The 26672-nt window shown below is 39.2% G+C and overlaps 1 protein-coding gene across 5 annotated transcripts in view; it reads left to right on the forward strand.

The window, feature by feature from the left end:
• Positions 1 to 13579, forward strand: part of DLGAP2 (DLG associated protein 2) — a 694939-nt gene extending 681360 nt beyond the window's left edge. For all 5 annotated transcript variants that reach the window (XM_043542330.1, XM_007058741.4, XM_043542329.1 and 2 more), the window contains 3 exons: positions 4037 to 4128; positions 7687 to 7839; positions 10083 to 13579. In XM_043542330.1, the coding sequence (XP_043398265.1) occupies positions 4037 to 4128; positions 7687 to 7839; positions 10083 to 10301 (464 nt within the window). In that variant the 3' untranslated portion in view covers positions 10302 to 13579. The remainder of the gene's footprint in view (positions 1 to 4036; positions 4129 to 7686; positions 7840 to 10082) is intronic.
• The last annotated feature ends 13093 nt before the right edge of the window (positions 13580 to 26672 follow it).

A 26672-nucleotide genomic window follows, 5' to 3' on the forward strand; every position in this document is an offset into this window, starting at 1 on the left:
GGGGAGCAAGCTCAGTCTGCAACTGGGGTCTTCTTCGTCTTGAATCCATGCTTTGGAGACACATTTCCTAAGTGGAATGGTTCACATTTCCTAAGCAGTGCAGGAAATTTAGCAATATATATTAAAATTAATGAAAGAGGTGTGGCTAAATCCCCTATACTGCTCTGAAAATCTCAATTAGTATATTTTAGTATGTCCACCAATTAATAAGAAAGCTTTCCAGGTGTCTTATTCTAAGTAAAAGTTATACTTTTATTTTAACTAAAAAGCTTACTTACATATTTTCCCTTTCCTGTTCAGGTATCCAGTCCATCAGCATCTGTTGGAATTTAAATAGAAAATTAAATGGCTAAAGAATATCTTTGTTTCCCCAAAACAGTATTTTAAAGCCAATAAAACACTGTGTAGGGAATCTAAGAATCTCTCTTAGCACATTAAGTGTTCTGCCTATATCTTCCCCCTCTTTGAATCCTCCTTCAGTTAGCTGGAAAGTGGATCTACATATATTCTTATTCTGTTCCCAAGGATTCCACTGTGCAACTTTTGTGACAGTAGACATAATGTAAGATTAATTCCATGGAAATTTGTCAGTTAGGTAATATCTCAATAGCATGAAAAGCTGTGGGATTACTCAAGCTAAAATTAAGCGTGTCGTGCTTTTGAGCGTGCCCTGTAAGATTTCACTGCAGATTTGAGACAGCGGCTCCCCACTTTCATTTTTAAAAAGCAGCTAGAATGTCAATGGTTTGGTATGTAGTCAAGACTCTGTAGTGTACTTTATCAATTATGTAAGATTCATGGCATAGGCCTGATTCTGTGCTTGTTAAAGTCAATGGCAAAACTCCCACTGACTCAGTAGAGGAAGGTTTAGTTCTGATTTCCAAACCACCCCACTGACATATGTCATATATTTTTAATCTTCCATTCTCATGGTTATACAAGTTATTGAACTAAAATAGACATATTTGACAGTTACACTATTTGACATTTTTAACTGACACAACTTGTGCTGCAGTAAAATGCCATCCCAGACTAACAAACCTATACATAGTGCTAAAAAACATGCGTGTTGTGAACGAGGTTTGCAGTTCAGTAAGAAGATTTAAGTTTAAAAAAAAATTATATAGTAAGTACTGAATATAATTTACTCACAAGCACAAAAAATTAGAAGTAGATTACAATCAAAATGACAACTTTCATATAGAATTATGATTTCATATATATGTATTATATATAACTTAGATGTTAATGCCTGAGAATTAAAAAATGATAGTGTTTTAAGAGGTTCAGTAACACATTTATTATTGGTAGTTTCCTCATTATTATCATATTGACTGCAACTGAGCAGAACTATTTTAACCTACGGGGAGTAGTGCTTAAGCAGAATCATGGTTACTTTTGTGTAAATCTGTATAACCTTTATCTACCCCTTTGTGCACATGTGATATAGAACTGTATTTAATTGTATGATTACATCATAAATCCCAAATAATATGATCTAGTATCACACAGGATTTTTTTCTGCAGTATTATAACATGCTTGGTCCATGTGGAAAATTTTCTGTGGCATTATTTGTGCATCTTGTATACAAATAACTTTCACAATCTCTCTATAAGACCTGAACCTATTCCTGTTGAAGTCAGTGGTACAATTCCCATTCTCTTCAGATGGAGCACGAGCAGGGTCCTAAATAGTGGTACTCAATGGGAGAAGATTAGTTAATTAATTAAAGAGTGTATTGTAATTCACACTCATGAGGGAACAAAGCTAAAGTTGCATGACCATTTCCTGACTTTTGAGTGCTTACCTGTACAACCTTGATTTTCTCTTAGTAGGTTTTTCTTATATGGAATTGATAGATATGTTGGTTAATTTCATCATCGTTCTTTGATTAGCAAAATTCTTTCTACGGATTACAAACATCTCAACCTCTACAGTCTCTAACATTCATCATCCCTTCATGGAGATAATCAATCTGCACTCATCAGAATAACTCCCCAATGCATGAAATTAATAACAAGATTTTGGCTGTGTATTAATTCTGTGCTAAAGATTATGAACTGAAGTATTTCAATACTTAATTTAATTACAGTAAAGCTGAGAAACATGAATAAGAGAGATTCTCACTTGTTATAACTTTCTAAGTATGATTTACTTATTTAAATGTAAATAAAGTTAAGAAAGATTGTAGCAAAAGGTAGGCTCTTAATAATACATATTGGTTCACCAATCCCAGTGCTATAACATGTTACCCCCTGCTAAGAGCTAACTTTTGAAACGTGATGTGTTGCAGTGTACTTCTGATACAGTATCTGCTTCAGTCCTTTGTTTCTAGCACTGCTGAAATATCATTCTAGACCTCTACAAGACTGACACAAATCAGTATAGTAGGGTTTACTGAATTTGGTAGAAAGAAAAGGAGTACTTGTGGCTCCTCAGAAACTAACAAATTTGTTTGAGCATAAGCTTTCGTGAGCTACAAATAAATTTGCTAGTCTCTAAGGTAAGCTCATATGCTTTGTTAGTCTCTAAGGTAAGCTCATATGCTTAGGTGCTCTGTTGAATTTGGGCCTTTATGGATAGTCCTAAGTATGGGTCAACATGTACCTGCACCATACCAGGAAGATCCCTGGGAGGCATTCAGGCTCAGGTTCCTCTGAGGTTCTTGTAGTAGGGTACTGGGTTCTGGTCAGGGTCGGGGCAGCATCCACAGAATTGTTAGTGGAGTTCCGAGTGAAGGATCTTTATCATTTGAGCTTTCAGAGCTAGAGGGTAAAATCCTGGCTTCATTGAAATCAATGGCAAAACTCCAGTGGGGGCTGGATTTCACCAGGAGAGAGAACATTTTGATTGTGAGATTCCCAGACTGGGTTTACAAGGCAGGCATCATCTTTTTACCCATAAACTGGGCAAATTTAGTATTAACATCATTCAAAGACAATTAACGAAGAAGTCCTGAATGCCATTTTCCAGGCATCTGAAGAAGTGGGGTTTTTACCCACGAAAGCTTATGCTCAAATAAATCTGTTAGTCTTTAAGATGCCACCGGACTCCTTGTTGTTTTTGTGAATGTCATTTTACAAAGTCTCTTTTCAGTATAAAACAATGTTTTAAGGAAAACGAATACAATATTGTTCTTGATTCATAATTATTTTATATTAAGATATTAACACATGAGCTAGCACTTAATATTTTATAGAGACTGTGCTTTAGAAAGATGTAGTACTTTAATTAGTTACTAGAATGTTAATGCATGGAATAAGCCCTGGCTAGTTAACAGAGTCTGCTGCCTATGATGTGCTCTTAGGCCCTGATCCCAAGCCTGTTAGCATCATCAATAAATCATATTCCACTGTGGAGTAAAGATATTATTGGGTTGAGCTCCAGATTGTTAGTTGTGCCTGATGATGCTTGTGAGATAAGGTTAGAAAAACTGATGGACTGTGGAGTTGAATAACAATTTAGAACAGTGCTTGTGACAATCCACTGGTCTTATTGACTTTCATAGGCTGCTGAAGTATTTAAAGTTAAGTGCATACTTAAGTGCTTTGCTGGATAGGGACTAAAGCATTTGGTAAAATAACATCAGGATGATGACCCTTGGGACTGAGCTTTGGTTTTTGTCATTTACTGTATAAATCAAGGTTTGCCTTAAAACTAAAATCTGAGTGCCTGCCTCAGCAAGTTATTTAATATTTTCTCAAATCTTTGATTTCCTAGGAAGTGGAGACAGTGTTAGGCTTGCCCTCTTTTCCTACGTTAACCATCCCTGCATTCTTTCCAATTAGTAATGTATTGTTTATTATTGCCAGGGGAGCAGGGAGGTTGGGTATAATGCTATACACAGCCTCAGAGCCTCCTGATAACTGCATCTTCCTCAGAAGTAGTTTGTCTACATAGTCTCTAAAACATAACAAAATAGTTACTAATAGTCTGAAATAATAGGAGTTCAACTCAGTACTTGTATCTCATTACAGTTTTGCATTAACGTTGCTTCAAAGACACCGGTTGGCAAAAACCTGTCTGCTTGTTCAGTTCTAGGTAAGATCCGAAGTGCTGTTGGAAGTGCTCAGCTCCTTATGTCTCAGAAATTCCAGCAGTTTTATTGGCTTTGTCAACAGAATCTGGTAAGTCAATATCCCTACCCACCTCTCTCTAATCCCTCCAATATCCTGGGACTGGCAGTTACAACTGCATGGCATACATATTACTGGATAGTTTAAGCAAGTTGATACCTACATTGATCCACAAAAAATTGGTTTTAACATTCCAGTTCAGAGCCAAATTTAACCATCTAGTTACTGCACCTGCATAAAGTTGTAGAAGTCCTGCCGTTTCACTTTGGAGGCTTCCCATGGCCCTTATTTGTCCTAGAACTCTCTTTTTTTCTTCTTAAGCTGAGTCTGGCCATAAAAATATAGAATGGAGCTTCTTATTTTTCCCACAGAGTAAACATGTAATTTCAGGCTAGGCAACTTTTATTTCAGATTAAAGAAAATAAACAAATATAAACTCTCTGTGAGACAGAAAACACAGTGACTTCATTTTGTAATATTCTGTATCTAAACTGAGAATGGCAGCCACCTTAGTAGTAGGGAAGAGAAGACTTCCCTTGATTTAAAGTTGCAGTACAAAGAGAACAGAATGGCATGTGTTTCAGTTATATAACTACATATATACAGGTCTGATCCTGTCAAATCAATGGGAAATGAACGCACGGAGTGCTTGCAGCATTGGGCCCCATATTTTGCCTAGCCAATAATATATAAAAAGTCCTAGAGCTAGAGGAACTCCAATGCATTATCTGGTAAAATGATTGTTTTGGAAGTCCCCAAGAGTCTAATTCAGTTCTAAATGTTATTTTCATTAATATAATATGACAACTGCTATCAGGGATATGGAAACTGTTGGTACAAGATATTTATCTGTACAAGAACATCATTCTTCTAGTGAAGTACATTTTGTGATAAACCCATTCCTACTTCCTCAGGTTCATTTTCAACATTGAATATAATCTTTACCTTTTGTTTCCCTCTCTGCTTCTATTTAAAAAGTGCTAAATTCTGTAGCATGTGTCACAGAAGACATGACCTAGGTGACTAGCTATACAAAATTGATCATTCATTAATATTTACTGAATAACCTTTTAAAGGCATGACAGTATATTCACCCTGCAGATGCACATTTTGTTGCTTGTCACCTACAAAGTTAAACATCCAGGGTTTGAAAATTGTATCCAAAATGTTACTGAGAAAGTCATTTAAAAAATGTCTTACTTTGAATATTGTGTATGGTCCTGATCCCACCCCACTGACATCAGTGGGGAACTTAGCCAGATACAGATCATTTAGCATTAAATCCACCACTTAAATGCAATCACCTCTCTTTGGGGTAGAACACAGCAGCTTTCCAACAGCACACAGTAAGACTAAATAAATATTTAGGACAAGAAGTGGGAAAATTCCACCTTATACCAGTTGAAACTACAGTGAGGATTTAGGAAGACAGAATGTAATTACCCAAAAAAGAATTTATCTAAGACAATGAACCCTCATCCTTAGACTTGCGAGAAGTGCTCTGAGATCTTTTAGTAGCACAATTGGTCAAGCTCTTGGTTAAAAGTCTTAGAAAAGACTCTCAACTGGTGTAAATCACATTGCTCTTTCAACTTCAAAGGAGATATGCCAACTTACATCAGCTGAGAATCTGGCCCATACTAACAACTAGAAAGAGCATTGTTGGTTCATTACTACTCCCTACACAATCACCTGCACCACTGTTTGTAACTGCTGAGTTTTCTTTGATGATTCCTCACCAATGTTCTATTCAGCACTGATCCTGCTCAGCTTGTGAGATCTAATGAGATCACACTCAAGGGTGTCATGGTTGCAGCAGACCAACACATAAGCATTGTCAAGGCCCTTTTTGTTAGTTCTTTGCTCCCTGCAGGATAAAGGCTGCAGTCATAAATAATCTAGTTTTAGAAGCAAAGCCTGAATTCAAAATTAGATCCAAAAAATGAAAAGTTGCTGAATAAATTCAAACTTGAACAAGGCTTTTCCAAGCTTAGATGTTTCTAATATTAGTCCTTTTGGCTGGGGTTACCCTTCGAAAATAATGTACATTATGGATTTATACATATTAGCAGCAGGAGGCAGCCCCCTTGTGGTCCAGAGAATACAAAACAAGCTCCAGTCAACAGCAGCTACGTTGGAAAATATACTGTACTGAAATAGGTATGAGCAGAACTAGGTGTACAGAAGAGCCGTTGCCTTCAATTCAGAAGGGGATGACAACGCACAATAAGTAGCCTCCAGCAGGCATCTTCTTATGGGTCTGTAAAGTAAATTGGAAAAATGACAAGAAGAATTGAGAAGGCTGTGTTGTAGTGGAGGAAGAACAGGTTGAAATACAAGCTATATTAAATGTTGTACATTGCCACAAGACTCACCTGGTGGGCTGCATATAGGGGACCAATAGCTTAAAATGAGTGGAGTCACACCAGTTTACACACCAGTTCAGGATCTGGCTCCTGTGACTTACTTGGACACAGGCTACAAATTATGTTGGAATAGATACAATTTTAAAATTAAATGTTTTAAGTCCCTCTAAACGTCATCTTTCCCCATAGGAAGTTTCCACTGAATCCACTGAGCTCCCATAAAAAAAGATACTTCCTTTAGCAGCGAAAGGCGGGGTTTCAAGTGAACTAATTAGAGACCTACTCATGAAGGGGGATGTCCTTCCCCCTTCTTATCAGATTCACCAGCCATTGACTCCCCACAGACTGGGCTACAGTGTGTGTGGAGGCTGCTGCAGGCAAAGGTCTACTGTGGTGGTTGTAGATTGTCTCTACTGCTGCTCTGAGGCCTAGAGGGAAAGATTCCTTACTGCTGTCTTCACAGAGATCCTTACCACTCAGGCCATCTCTCTTTAAAGTCGTCCAGCTGGTCCCTACCTGGATTAGCACTCTCAAGAAAATGCCTACACAGCAAAGGATTATGTCCCCATAATAGCTTTTCTTATATAATTTCCCTTTAGTACCGAAATGGATTCATAATCAGATGAAGGGTCTTCAGGACAACTCATTACCACTATTATTGGCTGTCCATTAAGTCATGCTGCCTGCCCTTGGCCTAGAAACTACCTAATCAAAATATCTTGAGGGAAGAGCTTGCCCAGCCCTTTTGGGACCAACCAATAGAACTTTTAAAATGTCTTAGATAAGATATTTGTGCTGTACATAAACCCTAATACCTGAGAAAATGTAATAGCAACAGTAAGCATAAGCTGGAAATTAATTCATAACATGATTATTTTTGTCTTCTACTCAGATATCACTAGTGGGATAAAAAAAATTGGTTTCTCATGTTCTCCTTCCTCTGTAATGATCCGCAAACATAGTCTGTATGACAGCTTACTACATTTTAAAAGTGCAGGTCAGCTTTGCACAAGAATCTGCACAAGCTACAAGAATCAGTGTATAATGTATAACTCATAGATTTTGGGGTTGTTATTTTCAGTCACAGTTCCCAGCCTCATAATTTACATTGCCTCAGCACTGTGTATCACTGTAACAATAGAAACGGTCACCAGGCATTTTCAACTGTATACAAAGGCGCTTTAAAGAATGTTGTTCAATGGCTTCCGGTCTATTTATATTTTCTCTATTGTGCATATGTCAGGACCCCAGTGCCATGCCAAGGCCAACTTCCCAGGACCTAGCAGGATTCTGGGACTTATTGCAGCTTTCAATTGAAGACGTCAGCATGAAGTTTGATGAATTGCACCAGCTGAAACTCAATGAATGGAAACTAATAGAATCACCTGAAAGGAAGGTAAGCAGGCCAGATACAATAAAATTTCCCTTCAGATTGTAGTGATAAGGCCTCCTGGTGTTACAGTCAGTCCAGAAAGTGATTGGTTTCAAACCTGAAAATAGAAAGTGACTATTTTCCATTGCCTCATTAACAGATGACACGGTCCAGAATCAGGGCCTTGAGATTTATTTTTACGTTCTTCTCCCATTTTTGGTTTAAATTGTAAGATATAAATAATAAAGGTATAAATATCCCTACCAGCCCTGTGCCTAGCCACTGTCATTTGGCCCCTTGAATTCTGATAACAAATGACTAGGAGCAGATTGGAATTGAAAGATGCTCTGATTCATTCAGATTGAAAATGCAACTGAAATAAAGTCCCTCATGCTGTCACACTGTGAGCAGTTAATATCTGGGGACTGCATCCTCTACTTCCTTCCTAATGGGGAGATCTGACTCCCCAAGATCTCTGGGGCTGTGCACCATCCCCTCTGAGAATCTCGAGGACTGCACATCGGCCTGTGAACATTGTGTGGATAGAGGTTGCATCCTTGTGAATTTCATGCTGTCTGCACTTGGGCTCTCGGGCTCCACATCCCTGCGGCCCCCCTTGTTCACACCAGTAGCAGCACAGATTGCAAATGAGCCACAGTGGCAATATTGCTGTGTATCTGCTTTCTTCTTTACGCTCCTGGCTCCATCTCTGCTGATTACAATATTGTACTAACAGGGAGGGTGTCTTTAGCTTAGAGTCAGTGAAGCTGGCCCCAACTGAATACTTATTTGGCTTTGGAATGCGACCGGAGGTATCTTGTCAGAAGTTGATGTGCTCTGTCACTTCTTCAGGCATTTAGTATAACTGCCTGCTCCTCATCTTGAGTTGCTTGGCCAGGTAGCTGGTGGGTAGGGAGTTTCGCTTTTGCTGATGGTGGGGGTGAAAGTAAAAGATGATTATAGTGGCAGCATTGGTGATTGTCTAAGGAGGAAACTAAATCCTAGTAAAGAGAGAGAAGATGGGAGGAAAGGCACTGGGATGTAATGCTCCTGGCTGAAAATAGCAAATAAAAACAAAGTATTCTGTCAGAACATGCTTTCAGGAAGAACGGTGCCTGTGTCCCCTCTCAGGACTCTGCAATAAGTCCTTTATTTTGGAAAGTTGGAACAAGACTGCCAAATACTGTAAAATCTAACCAGTGATAAGTGCATTTGACTATTAGGTTCACCAGTTGCAATAAGAAAACCTACACAATTCATGCCCCTCAAAAGATCTTTATGACATAGGTCTTGCAGTGGATTAAATTAACAATTTACCAGTGTGTCCTATGTAAATAGTGACCCACTGTATCGATAATTATTGCAGCATTAACATGTACTAATGGCGAAAAGCTGCATCATGATAACAATGCCACTGATGCAGGAGGATACATATCATCCAAAGCTTTCAGTTCACAGTCCCACTCAGCAAATGAGTCAAAATGGGAGATCCAAATTTTAAAATAAAATCTGCATTTCATTTTTCAAAACAATATCAGGCTTAATAGCTGCAGAATTGAGCTCCCACAAGCATTATACAAACATGTATTAAGAATCACTTTATATTCTAATAATTTCTCAATATGATTTTTTAAGGTATTCTGGGCTGATGTATGGAACAATTAGCCCTACATTTCCATCTGTCTAGTTTGTTTTTGTACGTTACCTTTTTGCAATTCAGAGAGGAGACTAAACTAATAGAGATATATACACAGCTGCTATCTCATACCCAGCTGAGGCTAAACTCAGTATGATTAATTTAATTAAAATCATGTCCTGCTAATCTTAGACAGGCTTTTCATTGGACCAGAACATCCAGATACACTGAGTTCTTATCAGCCTGTGTTTCTGAACATAATGGATATAATGATGTGCCAGGTAAAATAAAATTATCACAAAGATGAAAGTGAGGTTTGCAGCATGCATGTGTACAGTACCTGCAATGAGAGTAAATGGAGAGACACTCTTTATACTGTGCTATTGTACTGCAATGCAATGCATTGGAATTTGCACTGGATTCTGCAATAGCTGGTTTCGCCCCCAGAGTCCCCAGAACTGATGATGATTAATGTTTTACATTAATTAGCTCATCTCAGAGTATAAATTGAGCATGTTTATTAGTTGTGTGACAAGTATTTTTTCAATTGACATTTCTCTAATGTGCATGTTTTATTGATATGGTGCCTTTCACATTTAACTCACTTTTCAATTTTCAATAACCATTGCAGGAAGAAAGGAAGGTTCCTCCTCCAGTACCAAAGAAGCCCCCAAAAGGAAAATTCCCTATAACGAGAGAAAAATCTCTCGACCTACCTGACAGACAACGTCAAGAAGCCAGAAGACGACTAATGGCTGCTAAGAGAGCAGCCTCCTTTCGGCAGAATTCAGCCACAGAGCGGGCAGACAGCATTGAGATCTATATCCCAGAAGCCCAAACCCGGCTTTAAAGACAGAGCGCTGCAGAGTGTCCTTTTTTAAAAGAAATGCTTGTACAGTTTGTCACTTACCTGGTAATTTTTGTCTCATTCTCTCCACTGAATATGCCCTTGCTGTTGTGTTCTTTGTGCCATAAGCACAGTGGAATGCTTTTGATTTCCTCAGAGTTTGCTGAGCTCATTGCAAGAACTACTTCTTTTTGTATTTATTGTCTGACTTACAATCAGCTACAATGGATAGGGCTTGTTGAGACCTGACTTATCCAATATGTTCTCAGAGGACAACAAGAAACACCTCTTGAGATGGAACCCAGCTTACTTTTTTGTTATTTATATTTTTATAAATTATGTGATAATTAAGGATAAGAATAACAAACTATAAATGGGTGCATCTCACCATTCACTAGAGGCATTAGCTAATCCAAGTAGAAGGTGCTACAAATGTGAAGTGCAGGAAAGAAAGAACCCATTTATCTCTCTGACCTCCAGTTTCTTTTCCTTGAACCCAGCTAAAATATTTGCCCATGTGCTCTGCCATTCTACCCATCTTTGTTACTGCAGAATAACATTAGGCCTCTCATGTCAAGTCAAGTTTCTGGAGATGAACAGGAATATCCAGCCACTAAAACTCCGAAGTTCATCAGGAACCAAGAAGCATACAAACCTGGTCCTACTGGGAATGCCCACTGAGAAATGTTTGTGATAGCAGTATAACGACATTCAGAAATCAAAGCAAAATTATAATGCAAGAAAACTTGAGTGATGGGGAAAGGAAAGTGGAAGCCTTAAAAAGTTAGATCTTCTGTAGCAAGATGTGTAAAGAGAACAGTTATACTTACTCCTTTGGAACACTCATTGCATTTTAACAGTTCTTTTATGTGTTAACTTTTTATTTTACCAACAATCTTCTCTCTTTAATTTCAAAAGCTATGCTACATGTGATATTTTAAACTCTCAAAATGCTATATCAATTGAGTTTCCAGGGTATCCTTGAAAAAAAATATTTGCTTGTTTAAAATGCCAGTTGTGATGTTGTAACCAGTTTAAGAAATATGAATGTGAGTGGTAAGTATATCTAAGTTTAAATGGTTATCTTAAGGTAAAGGTGAACTGTTGTTTACATTTTTTTTCCAGAAATCTTTTTCCTATGCAGTATCAGTTAAGGCAAGATGATTCTCTTGCTTGTGTCAGACTTAAAGGAATGATTTGATTGTAAAATGACTTCCAGACATGGAATATAAGGAAAGTAATTTTTTCAAGCCTCTGATTATTACAAGAGAAAAGTAGGAACCATGACAATCAAGAGGCTTTAAATGTTCATTTGAAATAAATTTAGATCGTATTATTCCACTTCATCTACCTTCCCAGACATAATTGAGCATCCCAGCTCTTAGACGTCTTCAGATAAAGATGTAATAAAAGATATAACCCACAGATCCTGATACCAGGGTTCTGATTCCTGCTCTAGGTCAAAAGAGTATTACAACTATGGTTAGTCTCTAAGGTGCCACAAGTACTCCTTTTCTTTTTGCGAATACAGACTAACACGGCTGCTACTCTGAATACTATGGCACAGACAGTCCCAACTAACTCATTTTTTGTTTACTGCTTTAACAAATACTATATACTTCGCCATAGGCAGAACAGCTACTTAATTATACTCCAGCACTTTGGTTTGTTCACCTTGATGAGCACTTTAAATATGTACTTGGTACACCCTGCAGCCTGCCACATGACTGAGAACATTAAGTAACACAGGTTACATAGATCTGACATTGCTTCAAATCTGGGGATAGTTTCTTCGGTTTTTTTCCTTCTGAGCATTTTGTTAAGCATGAGTTCTGGTTTTGGAGCAAAGCTGATATAAGCATGTTTAGCTTCAAGATATGAATCTTTAGAGTTGAATAGCTGAGAAGTTTCTGTAAGGAGAAAACTTTGTAAATTGAGCCTGATATCTGGTATATATTTTACCAAATAGCCTTAAACTATATTTGGAAGCAAAAACCAAGATGAATGTATATCCTTCCAAAAACAACAACAACAAAAAGCCCCTCCCTGAAGTATTCTTATATAAATGAAAACTTAGTATACCCTCACCCCCCAGGGTGTTCAAAGCGTTTTCTGTATACAGAAAGAGCTGAATCCTGGGTAGTGTACAATATTGATGCTGCTTCCTATATTTGTTGTACTATTTTAAATACAAATGTTAAATACCTATTGGCATCTTTAGTCTTTAAAAGTGATATTTAATGTTAAGTGGAGCTGCGAATTAGAACTATCCACATGAAAATAAAGCCAGTGTATTTCCTAGATGTAGGAAATTTAAAATAGACCTATATATATATTTATGGCACCTGATATGTTTTATCTCATTTCCTTGGATACTTCCAGGCTAAATCACACTTGCTTTATTCACTTGAGTAATCCCACATAAGACAAAGGGATCACATGATTAAGGCAAACAGCATTTGACCTGTCAGTATTCAGAACTTGTAAAGTCCAATTGTAAAAATTAGACTAGCTGTTAAATTTAGATACCAGATTATGTTATAATGTTGACTTGGAGCAGTCCATAAAGGTTTTAATTACACATCAGATTTTGGTAAATATTTTGGGGTATTTTATGTTAGTGTGTCATCACTAAATTGGACTCTAAATGTCTGGCTAAAACAGACCTGTGTGAGCAAATCAGACCCTAAATTTTACAATGTCCATGCAATGATGGGAATATACTCACCGTGAGTCTTTGGATATGTATGATTCCCTGTCTGTTCCACCTCTTTGTTCCAAAGAAGAAGAATTAAAAGTAAAATAGATGCCTACTGCTAAAGCTGATAAAATGTTATCTGTGCATGTTACATTTTTAAGTGCAATATATTCAACTTGTTGTGCAGGTAACATTGTATCAATAAAGGCAGATGATAAGCCATGTTTACCTATGTATTGTACATCTAATTAGTTGGAAAAAATAAAATTATGTTTATAATACTTGTGTTGAAAGTCAGTCACACCCGATCTGCTTGAATCATTGCTATAAGATACACAGTATTCAGTAACTATCGCTTATAGAGAGGCCCTGTCAAATCTGGAAATTGCATTCATTTCATGCATAGGAATGGATTACAGGACCATGTAGGAGAAAATTCAGTAACTTACAATGTTCTATTAACATAATACACTTCTACCCCAATATAACGCGGTCCGCAGGAGCCAAAAAATCTTACCGCGTTATATGTGAAACCACGTTATGTCGAACTTGCTTTGGCCCCCCTGCTCCTTGTCCCCTGACGGCCCCCTCCAGAAACCTCCCCATCCCTAATCACCCCCAGGACCCCACCCCCTACACAACCTCTCTGTCCCCTGACTGCCCCGACCCCTATCCACACCCCTGCCCCCTGACAGTCACTCACCGCCGGCGGCGGGAAGCGGAGCAACGTGGCCCCAGCCCTGTCCACTCTGTGGGCTGGAGCTGGGCTGCTTCACTTCCGCCACGCCGGTGAGTGCGGGGGGGAGGGGGAATCCCTTCTGCCAAGCCCCCTCCCCTGAGCGACACGGCTGGGGCCGCGGCAAGGGAAGCGAAGCAGGCTGCTCCTGGCCCCCCGCTAATCACCCGGGCCACTCTGGGCCTGCGGATCCCCCAGAAGTGCCCCTGCACAGCTCCTGCCTCCCACACCCTGGAGGGGGGGAGGACCTGCTTTACTGCGTTGTATGCGAACCTGTGTTATATCAGGTCGCGTTATATCAGGGTAGAGGTGTAGCTGAATATCTCTTTCTTAGCGACTTCATGCTGTACAGATACTTAGAACATCTTTAAAAGTCAGAATTCTCATAACAACAAAATATTTCATTAGCTAGGCCATTTGTATACTAGATTTTATCCGTAAAGGATGAAAGATACAGTCATTTGTTATTTCATTGTCCGTAAAACACAAGTATAATAAACAGAATTCTCAAGAGTATTATATTTGACGTAGGAACAAGACCTGACCGGTTTAAGGTTCGATATTTGTTATACTTATTTTTTGCTTTGTATATTTTTTTAGATTTAAAGTTCATTGTAAATTGCTGAAATACGTTAAAATGCATTTTATTATTTCTTGACAGCTTCGATCAGAATGGCCCTTGGCAGTGTGTAAAAACTGAAAATGTTGTACAGTTTAATACCAAAAATTACATTTTAGTTCATGCTTAAACTTTGTCACTGTATGTTAAATTTGAGGTCAATTAGAAAAGAATTGAAGCATAAATAGAAAGGAATGTGGATTTCATACACATAATGCACTTCATATAACACAAGTTATTTTTTTTTAAATCATAATTCCTGCTGTATCAGTAAATCAGTGCCCTAATTTTCACTACATTAACACTGTTGATTCTACAAATTGGGGAAACTTCCACTCAGCTGGTGATACTGAAAGGGATAGAATTTACTACTAAGAGACTGTGCACTGTAGTTTAGCTATCGGCCATAAATGTACCAGGAATCTCACCGAATCCTTCTTTGACTTTTGCTTCTCAACAGCCTCTCTTTCTTCCTGGGCTTCTTTGTTCATTCCTCTCTCACAACACACATTATCCAGTTCTACTGCTCATTGCCAACTCTTCTGAACGTAAACTTTGTGTTAGGTCCCTGAACTGTTTTATTCCGGTACGTATTTAGTCTACTTGGTAGCTATATTAGCAAACTAAGGACCAGATTCATCTCAGTCATTTGCATGCAGCACATTCTGAGACAAATTCTGTTCCTGTTTACACCTGGACTACAGAATTAATGTCAGTGGAGGAGGCCAGTGTTTGGCCTGTCTGACTGCATTGTGTGTTGTGCATGTTAATCTGAAGGCTGAATTTATCCCATAGGAAATTACGTACAGCTGCCTCCTTTAATATTGTATAAAAGCATAAAGTCCACTGTGAGAAGGGCTTTAGAAATGCTGATTGATAGTTGAGTTAAAATGCTCAACAGTAGTCAGTTATTCCTCCGCACTGCTTTCAGAGCAAATCACTAGACAATGCTGTCACACATAAATTGAAATTCAGGTGACAAATATCAGTAACTCCTTTAATATTCAGAGTGGTGCTTCCCCGGTGTACGGGAGGTCAACACTTACATTTATATAGTGCCTTTCATCCAGAAGGATCTCAAAGCACTTTACTAGCTGGTTTGCAAAGGGTTGGCAAAATTCTGGCTCATGCAGGGAAAGTGGTTTAACTGGTATAGGGCTAGATCATGTCCTCATTCCCTCCACACCAAAAGGGAGTTTTATAATCCCCTCAGAACAGTATGGAGGCCTCTTTGCATAGTCCAGGGTCTGGGCTGGAGGAGGAAGAGGTAGAAATTGGATGAGTCAAGAGAAAGGAGTGACCATAACAGGGGTGCGGGCAATGCACATGGTCGTCCCTCAAGAAATTAGGCAGAAGAGAGAGTGCATCCTCAGGTTATGGCACCTTTTCAGAAATAGCCTTTGCCTCTCCTTCATACTTGATAGTCTTTAGGGCCACTGTGGCCAAGGGAGAGTCTATTAGGAGCTATTCTATCAGGGAACTGGATAATGATTCATGAAGGAGCCACAACCAGTGCAGAAGGCACAGAGTATGTGGGTAGTACAGGTTTGCCAGGTTTTTTCTATCTCGCCTCTCAGTCTTTTCCATTGAGGCAAACCATCCCTCTCCCACAAGGGATGATATGGAGGAATCTCCATTAGGGATCTTCAGCAGATATCTCCTCCACCAGAACTCCTTCCCATGGGTTTTTTTCAGCAGAGGATGATCTGGACTATCTGCTGCAAAAGCAGTCAATGTATGCCTGTATTATAGGAGAAACCTGCTCTATTCACTGCCCCCTTGTGGACTGTAGTAAGGCCACAAGTAGAAGTAAAAAGAAATAAAATATTCTGAAATTGAGAGAGCAGGCATTTGCACGTGCGTGGACCAGGCTCTTTGATTACACCTTTTATGACCCTAACAGTTCATTTTATGAAAGATTGATAAGACAACCTCTATGCAATATTTGGGCGGGGGCAGATTAGGGGCAGCCATCATCCATCATAAGTGATGCCACATTTTTGTGGCATGCTCATGTGCACACCCAAATTCCTAGCTAGAATTAAGTTCTCTAGACGCATAGGGATCACTTAGTCCATCACTGAAATGCACCCATCTCTGAGGTGAAATATAGCAGCTGAAACACTACATAACAGTATGTTCAGGACACTATGTGTAAAAGTGAAAGTAAAAAGGAAACTTGCCCAACATTGAATTTCTCTAGGATACTGAGATTAACACACCTCCTTGTATTTACAAAATAAACAAATAAATGTAATTCTTAATGACTGTATGTGGCCAGTACAATGTTTTCATTACATATGAAAGACACATCCCAGAACCCCTGTTACTAAACATGTACCACCTTTCATAAAAGGTAATGACTAGGGAACGACATTATGGTCCTAATTTTGCCCTTGGTGATACGGGTGTTGTACCCTTTACCATTCGCTGAGGTCAGAATTGAGCTTTATGGGTCAGAGTCTCAGCAGGTGTAAATCCCTGTAGCTCCACTGACATTAATGCCGATATATGCCAGATGAGAATCTAGCCTTATATCTGCAGTTAACGATCATTGGTAGTCACATTTCTAAATTGGTAATTTGTTGCAAAACAGTCTTGCACTCTTTTAACACTGAGCTGACAGACAAAACAGTATTTAAACGAGGAACGAATGGGAGTTTATTTGAAGACATGCTCATTAGTTTTGCCGCAGAGATGTTTAAAATCCACAAATCAGTATAGCCCATTTTGAGAATTTTCTCTTTCTAGTTTGTCATTCTACACAAAGCTGTTTCCATCTTTGGGGCTGAACTGCAATCAAAGCTCCAGCTCTATGTGATAAATATTCTTTAGCTTTGGGACTAGATTCTGATCTCAGTTACATTAATGTAAACCCTGATAAACTCCACTGAAGTCCATGGAGTTTATGCCAGATTTGTACCAGTACAACCGAGATCAGAATCTGATGCAGCATGTCCTATTGAAGTAGAAAACACTTACTGGGGAAGTTAGCGCATGCAGATCTTTTTGTAGTAGATCTTCCCTTTCAACTAGGTCATAGTCACCACAGAGTGCTTGAAACTGGGCTCAAGTCTATGAAAACTGTCATTACAGAGAAAACTACTAGCTTTGTTTATAGTTACCTGTGGAATCCACATCCTCATATCCATCTTTGATTTTCCCCTTGGAGGTTTAAATAGTATGGCCATCTCACTTTAAAAGGGCTCAGCATGTATGTATTCTTTACTCCATTTTATATAGCGATTTTTCTGAATTAACAAAATTTCCCTTTGAAGTCGTGTGACTTCTACTGCTCTAGAACTGTTCTTTCTTGAAGAAAAGACACTATGACTGTGCAGTTTCTTCTGTACAGAGATGAAACTCCTACATCCATTTACCATGTAACATGCCAAAATATTTAAGTGTGGCCTAAGGACTAAATTAAATGCCTCCTATAAAATTTCAAGGAATGTTAGAACCAGGAAACTAGCTGTTTAGTTAACATTAAAATATATATAAATATATATATATATAAATATATATACATAAGAAATCATATCAACAATGAGGATGAACTGAGTGCCAAATATTCACCATCTGTACAAAGCTACACTTCACTAGAATTAAACTATTTTATGTAATTCTCTTTTCATGCTTTTATGGTTCTTTTGATAAATTCTATTTAGTAGCATGCAGGATACCTAAATTGAATGTACAGTATGCTGTTTCATTGCTACAATAATTTCTTGCTTCTAGGTAATATCTTCTTTACCTGAATGTTACTTGTTACTTTGAAGACATATTTGAGAATTGTTTTATTCTTGAGTTATTCCTTTTCATGATTCTCTACTCACCTCCAGCTGATTGTAAGAAAATGTGCTTCACTCTTTTGCCCCAGGCTCTTTTATGAAGTTGCCTCTTTCAACTGGTTTATGTATTGTTTATGTTCATCTCCTGTACATAATTCTGCAATTAAATTTTTTGAGAAAACTGGAATTTACTCTTTATTGAATTCAACAATTTGCATTAGTTGAAAATACACAGGAAAATGAATATCCGCCCCAATCAGGAAACTCGTAGACCCCCCTACTATTATTGTGTAACAAATCATATGATAACTGTGAAAGAACTTTACAGATGCAAAGTTTCATGTACCTGCAATTTCAACTTAAATGTAATAGTTTTAACAAATAGTTGTTTGAATGCCAAAGCAATGCATACTTAATATCTGAAGGAATGTGATAAATCAATTTGGAATTGAGCAATACTAACAGTTACACTGTTTGATTAATATTCATACAAGAGATATAGAATCTAATCTGCATACATTTTGAATCAATTCATTGTGCTTCATTAACAGAGAAAATAATGGCCTCGTACAGATTTAAAATAATTGAAGCTGAATTGTTTGCAATTAGTTTGTACTGGAATGTAAAAAAACAACAGAAGATCATATTGGTTGTACAAGATGTATCCCAGTGTTTCTCCATGTATGTATTTGACCTTTTAGCAACTAATTAGCCAATAAGAACTTTAGTGTGTCATGTTTTTGTAGCTCCTTCCAGAGTAAATGGTCAAAGTTGTCTCAGAAGAAAACCTGAGTAGTGCTTTGCACTGCCCACACTTCTTGATATGCCAATCGAAGTGCATGAAGATGAGTTTGGAATCTCTGAGACTAGAAGAAGGAGGTACAAGAGACACTGTGAGAATCATGAATTTATTGGGGGCAGGCAGAGGTATTAGGGGGAAATTACTTAGCTGGCTTAGTATCTGTTTGAAACTCAGTAGTCTGCCTGCCCACAATTTGGATGAGAGGATTTTTGCTTTTAATATTAAGATGGGGGAAATCCCAAGAATTTTTTTCTCGGTGCTAAAAGTCTGTGATTTTCTTATAAGAACTGAAATTCAGGGAGAGGGCCTAAGGCAGCCTAGCTTTTCTTTCTGTCTGTATCTGTCTCCAGTCCAAGTTCTGTTTTGGCAGAAAGAGGCATTAGTAGCAGTTCTGCATTGATATTCTGCAACCAAGATGTGCCTTGATCACAAGCGGCGGCCATTCCAATACCCATTTCCCTAATCAACTTTTGGGGGTTCTCTAAAATCAAGGATCCTTTCTGGAAATGCATTTGCTCTCAGAATTGTTAATGTTGTTTTTCTTAAAAAGTATACTGTTTCTTGCACAGTAGTTTTAGGGCTGGGCTGCACTTACATAGTTTTACTGACATGTACATATGTGGGGTTGAGATGTGTGTGCTTATTTGCCAACATAAATATGCCAGCTGCTAAAAGCCCTAGTTGTGGCCACAGTTATCCAGGTATACAGTTATTTCAGTATAGCTTAGTTCCAGAACTGGAATAAGCAAAGCTATCCTGCTATAAGCACTTTTATACTACTATAATTGTGTACACACTCGGAGGTGGAGAGGGAGTTGCTGCTTTAACTATGCCAGCATAGTTATACTTTTAAGTGTAGAGAAGGGTAGGCCATTACTGTGAGCTGTGTTTCTGTCCAATCTAAAGAAAAGCAACATGAGGCAAGGTTAGTGCTTCGATAAAGGCCTTCAAGGTAAATGTAGGTGCCACCGAAGTGCTTGTGACTTTTTGGTGATGTTCTTCCCCCCGAGTCCATACTGGGCTGATGTCCCAGCACAGTATTAGCAGGAAATGGGACGCTAGAGATGCAGTCTTTAGATAGAGACATAAAAGAAAGGTCCTGACTACTGGTGATCATTAAAGATCCCTTAGCTTTTCCCATGTGAACAAAGCTGGTAAGCCTGGTGTCCTGACCAAGTTCCAGTTTGGGTAATAATATTGTGCCTGTCTAAAGTCTCTTTGAAATTTCCAGTGGATGCAGTATTTTTCATTAACAGAGAGTAATGGCCCCTTACAGATTTCAAATACTTGAAACTGAATAGTTTGTAGTCAGTTAAACTGTTTAGTGTTGCTGTGTGCTAATGTTGTTTATTACTAGCTACAAATACCTAACGACAGTCTTCTGCAGGGTTCCCAAGGACCCGATTTTCAGAGGTGCTAAGCATCCATAACTTTAACTGGAGCTGTGACACTCAGCAGTTCTGAAAATCAGACCCTAAAATGCTACAAGAACTCAGTGCCACTGCAGCTGAACCCCATCACACTTGATGCAGAACCTGGCACTGAAATGCTTCAGAAATCTCCGTATTTAAGTCGGTGATGTGTGATATCATGGCCACCAATTGCAATACAGCTCTATAGGGAATCTGGGAACTCAATAGAATAAACTCCTTTAAATGAAAGGCTATAAAAAGGAAATTAAGCTGTAATGCAATGAATACATAACTATTAATAATATTGTAAAGAAATGACGTATTACAAATGACATCAGAAATAATATTAGAGATGTGACATAATATACTTTTGACAGTTCAGGAAACAAACTCCAAATGAGGAGTGAAGAAGACACATAAATATTATCTGGTATTGGAATATGTCCAAATAAATTTGATCAAATGCATCTAAACTAGAAAGAAATTGACAACACCTTAGAAAAAACTGACCTGATTTTTAAAGTGTATCTATACATACAATTAAACTGATAGATATGATGGACCGCACCACTTGCTGGTGAAAGGCAGTGTGGTTCCACTGGGGCTAATGATTTACACCAGCAGAGGAACTGATTCAAAGTGTTTACATGCACAGCTGCTCAGTGAGTACTGCTGAAAGGAACACAGAAAGGGGAAGCTGAAAAGGAAGCTAAAGAGAAAGCTGCTGGGGAAAGGAAATGTACAGATTAATACAGCTAGAAATTCTACATTTCTTATGATCAAATCAGGAATGTAAGCTTAATTCTGGGGATGTAAAAATTTATTTCACCATATCTTGCTTAAAGTACATATGTGAAGGAGCAACTTTTGATTAGTTCCTATTATGAACCTCTCTGTAAGGCTCCTGCCTCCAGCGGTTGCCAATAATCTGACTTTAGAGCTGTGGTTATCAACCATGGGTATGCAAAGGTCTTCTGAGAGGGTACATCAACTCATCTAGATATTTGCCTGCTTTTACAAACGGCTACATAAAAAGCACTAGCGAAGTCAGTACAAACTAAAATTTCACACAGACAGCTGCTCTATATACTATACACTGAAATAATATTTATATTCCGATTGATTTATTTTGGAATTATATGGTAAAAATGAGAAAGTAAGCAATTTTTTCAGTAATAATGTGCTGTGACACTTTTGTGTTTTTTATGTCTGATTTGGTAAGCAAGTACTTTTTAAGTGAGGTGAAACTTGGGGGTACACAAGACAAATCAGACTCCTGAATGGGATACAGTAGTCTGGAAAGGTTGAGAGCCCTGCTTTAGATGACTACTTCACAGCATCCTGGCATCCTGCAGGCTGTGAATTAGGACAGCTACCTACTTCTTTGTAGGAGGGATGGAATGCCACAATGTTTGGTCAAAATCAAGACCTCTTATTCATCATTTGTTCTCATGACTTTACTCAAGCAGACATATCAGCAAGAAATCTCAATTAACTTATTCTATGTGCAGGTAGAATAAACAATGTACAGATATCCTTTGTAATAATCCATAGGAAGCTGTACAACTATATCTGATTTTACTTTCTGATCATAATCATAATCGAAGAGCAAAGAATCCAACACTTGGGGATAGTATGGATTTGTATCCTCATAGCCAAAGAGGGGACCTTAAGGATCATGAATAAATGACTGACGTGAATATGATGCTATATGTAGGTATTTTCTCCTTATCTTTGATATTTTATATGGATGTTTTTCATATGTGAAATAAACCAAGCATAATCAAAACAGTTTGTTATGTTCAGAGTTAAAGTATTCTCTTTAATTAACCATTTCAGAACGTATTGAAATAGTACAACGAAAGAGAAATTGCTTACACAACTGGAGTGGCAGTTTGCACTATTTCATTGAATGAGGCATGCCGCTTGGCAATTCGAAAGACTTGTCATATGAAGCAATTTCCATTGAGCCTTTGACAACTAGGACAAGTATTTCACTTCAGTGCCATTTGACCCGCATGCCCTAAAATGTTGCGACCATTTCTCATTTTTCTGGGACCTAGCATCTCACTGTCAGGAAGTATGACAGTATGTCTAGCCCATAAGTTGCATGATATTTGACTTTATTGTCACAAGTGACACATTTGTAGATGTTTTCTGGGATGATCCATCATGGAATATTGTGTCAGATAGTACACTGGGACCCTGGTCTCTCTGCAGAAAGTTTTAATGCTTCTGATTACGCTGCTGCTGTATTTCCAGTTGTGCTAGGAAAAGATTATGGAGGGCAAGATGTGGCAACAACTCTGAGTCAGGATGGAAGGAAGAAAAAGGTGTGGTACGCATAGAAAATACCTAGGGGAAATTACATAGGGAGCAAAAATGGGTGGGAACCATATTGTCACAGATGGTAACAGAGAACAAGGAAATTCACAAACATGTTTGCAGTAGCTGAAAATCAAATACATTACTTGGAATATGTTCTCAGTTGTTTCTACCCAGGCCTCTGGGGTTGTTCTAATTTTCACCCTCCAGCCAGGTCCAAAATTCAGACGGCATAAAAAAAGGTTAATGCCACCTTATTCCCAGCGCACATGGGCTGTGCCGGCTGATTTGAGCAGCTCATAATCTGATCCCCCATATTTAGATTTCAAAAGTTCTGTTTTCCTGAACCCAGTAGGAATCAACCAGGAGACAGGTTCCTTGCTCAATATCTCAGGACTCTCTCCAGCCAGCACTCTCCCCAAAAAGTTCTCTGTTTTAGATCGCTCTCAGCTTCAGTGCTTCCCTAGCTATTCTTGGGCTTTCTGCTTTGTCTGCTTCTGTGGTGTTTTTAGTTCTGTCTGCTCTTGCTCTCTCTCATGCTCAAACTCTTACACACAGCTCCACCGACACAATACACAGCCCTCTGCACTGTACTCCTGCGCAAAAAAATTAAAAATTCTGCGCACAATATTTTAAAATTCTGCAAATTTTAATTATCAAAATAATACTATATAATCAAACCAATTTCAATTATTTTGGTTATTTATTTCAAAAACCTGTCAGCAAGTATGTCTGTAACAGTAGCAGAGAGTTAAAGAAACTCCTGTGACAACCTGTTTCTCTGCCCCCTCCCCTCCAGAGCCCAACCGGGGGGGGCCAGACACTCACACCCACTACCGCCCAAAGCCCAGCCATGGGGCCCTCCCCAGCCCAGACACTCACACCGCGTCCCTCACAGAGCCCAGCCGTACCCCCCCATCCCAGACACTCACACCTCCTATCCCCCAAGGCCAGCTTCAGGGCGCCTCCCCCACCACAGAAACTCGCCCCCCTACCCCCCCCCCCGAGCCCACACATGCCCCCCCAGCCCAGACACTAACATTCTCTACTCCCCAGAGGCCAACTGCGCCCTCCCGCCAAGTGCAGAAACTCCCTCCCCCACATTCCAGACACTCACACTCCTCCCCACCAGCACCTAGCCACAAGCCCAGACACTCACATCCTCTACTCCCCAGAGGTCCACTGCCAGGTCCCCCATGACCCAGACACTCTCACTCTGTCCCTGCAGAGCCCAACCACAGCCTTGCCCAGCCCAGACACTCACACCCTCTACCCCCCAGAGCCCAGGCAGCCAGCGGGAGAAACAGCCTGATGCTCAGTCCTGGGCTTGCACAGAGTTTCCTGCGTATCACCTCCTCCTTCCTTCAGGGCATGCTGAGAACTACAGCCTCTGGGACCCCTCCAGTTCCTTTCCCCTCCCCCTGGCCTTGTCTTCTACTTGCAAGCTGGGTTCTGTCAGGTCCAGCGGCCCCTAATGGCAGCCAACAGCTCTGCAGCCCATTACTGGAATGAAAAAAGGAAATTCTGCACACACATTAACATTAATTTCTGCAAAATTCTGCATTGTGCAGTGGCACAGAATAGCACTGTCATTCAGCTCGTCCCTCCCCCCAGCTCAGCTCCTGATTGGCTTAGCATGCGATCTGTTTTGTTTTGGGCAGTAGCTCCTATTATTTCAGCTATTTTATTCCAGTCACTTTACCATGGGTCCCAATTTTTCTTACATAGCTGAAGCCTTAAAGGTATATGAAGATGGATTAATTACATATAACTAGCTAGCTGCAGCTGGTGGAACAACAAAGCATTTTCCATGGGGAGGATGTAGTTGCTTCCTTGCTTGTCCATGTAGTTTTTTTGGGAGGGCAGTGGAGGGCAAAAGACTTTATTTAGTGTGTCTGTCAATTGTACTGAATGTATATTGTAGCCTACAAAATTTTGCATGTGTCTATATGCTTTTGAACAAAAAATGCCCTATGCAACAAGCTATTCATAACATTAAATGTGGGTCTATTTATATATATCCAGTTCTATGACGGATTCCATACCATTGCAATCAAGACCTTTATTTTTATTTTGTGTTTCTTTTAACCCTTTGGAAACATTCAGTATAATCTCCTCTCCCTTCCCACCTGCCACGCGCACCCACACTCACACTCACACCCACAAAGAGTCACCATTGAAAGTGACTATACTTGCAGGCAGAGCGGGTAGTGCCACCTAGAGTTAATAGCATAAGACTCTGATTTTAATTGCTTATTATTTTGCCACACTTTAACCTGAAAATTTTCATGACAGGTGTCAGCTTCGGGCTGAAGTTTTTGCAATATGTCAACAAAAATAGTTTAGCCAGTTGCAAAAACAAGATCAAGGAAAAATACATTGTTTTGCCCATATTTAAAAATTCTTGCACCCATCTTACTGAGGTGCTCTAACAGCTCCATTTTAGAATCAGGCAAATGTCACCACTAGAAAAATCTCAGCTTCCTTCAGAGCCCACTAGTCACAAAGAAAGTCCTGGGCAGCAGAGTGTGAGTTATGTTTCTTTTGCATTCTGTTTGCATGTCCTTCTTATTCCAATGTCAGTGCTCTTGTGTTGCATGTAAGCAAGAGGAGGCTACAAGCAAATTCAGGAATTTATAGTCGAGCAAGCAGAGTTCTACACTATGGCATTAAGATAAGTTCCTACCTGAACACAGGAGAACTTCACTAATTTTAATTAATGACGTGGAGACCCATTGTAAATTACTGGACAAGCAAAAAGGCGTAGGGGGAGTTAAAAAAAGAAGCAAGGATGCTGCATCACAAAATATATGGTGTTCATTTATTTTATTTATTGGTTTTTTATTCAAATTACAGAAACATCTAAGCAGAGCTCTAGGTGATGTATAATCCTTGTTAGTGCATGAAAAACTCAATAGATCAAAAATAGCACAGAACAACAAAAAAGGGCATCTAATTTCAATAATGTATAATAAGTCACAGTCTCCCAGTTGCGGTATATTTTGTAAATATAATGGAGTGTCAGCTACATGAAACCATACTACAATAGATGGCCATTAAATCTTTGCTTTAGCAAACAGGCTGCCACTCTGTGTGTGGAAAATTGTGGGATATGTAGACTGGTGGCCTGAGAATTAGTGACGTTTTACAAAGTTCTTTAAAAATTAATTTTATGATTTGGAAAGAAAAATGGAATCTGGAGATGAAAAGAGAACTCAGAACAGCAAGTTAAAAGCAGACTGATTTTTTCCACAGTGGATGGAAGGCTGACTTGAGAAAAACAATTGTCCATTATGACAGGTTTCAGAGTAACAGCCGTGTTAGTCTGTATTCGCAAAAAGAAAAGGAGTACTTGTGGCACCTTAGAGACTAACCAATTTATTTGAGCATAAGCTTTCGTGAGCTACAGCTCTCTTCATCGTATGCATCCGATGAAGTGAGCTGTAGCTCACGAAAGCTTATGCTCAAATAAATTGGTTAGTCTCTAAGGTGCCACAAATTGTCCATTAGTATCCCTCACTTTTTTCTTTGTAACTATAGGCTCTCAATATATGAGTCCTGAGAGGATTTCAGCTATCCCTCTTCAATTACTCCTGAGGGCATTCTGCGCCAAAAAATTAAAAATTTTGCACACAATATTTTAAAATTCTGCATGTTCTATTTGTCAATCAATAAATGCAGAAGCTCTCGCATGACAGTGGGAAGCACAGGCCACTGGCTGCACAAAGGTGGGAGATCACCCTTCAGCCTTCCCACCCCACAGACACTGAGTCGGTGGTGAGGCTGCACCTGTCTCAGCACAAGGCCCTGGCCTGCCCCAGAAACACTCCAGGGCCCTGCCCCTCTGCACCAGGTATGGGTGGGCAGGCTCAACCAGGCAGGATCCAAGTGTAGAGGGATGCAATATGGGGGTGATCCAGGTGTGGGGTGAGAGGATTCTGTGTAGGACAATCTGGGTGCAGGCAGCTCAGTAGGTGGGTCTAGGTGTGGG

This window comes from Chelonia mydas, chromosome 3 (assembly GCF_015237465.2).
Source record: "Chelonia mydas isolate rCheMyd1 chromosome 3, rCheMyd1.pri.v2, whole genome shotgun sequence".
Classification (NCBI taxonomy): Eukaryota; Metazoa; Chordata; order Testudines; family Cheloniidae; genus Chelonia; species Chelonia mydas.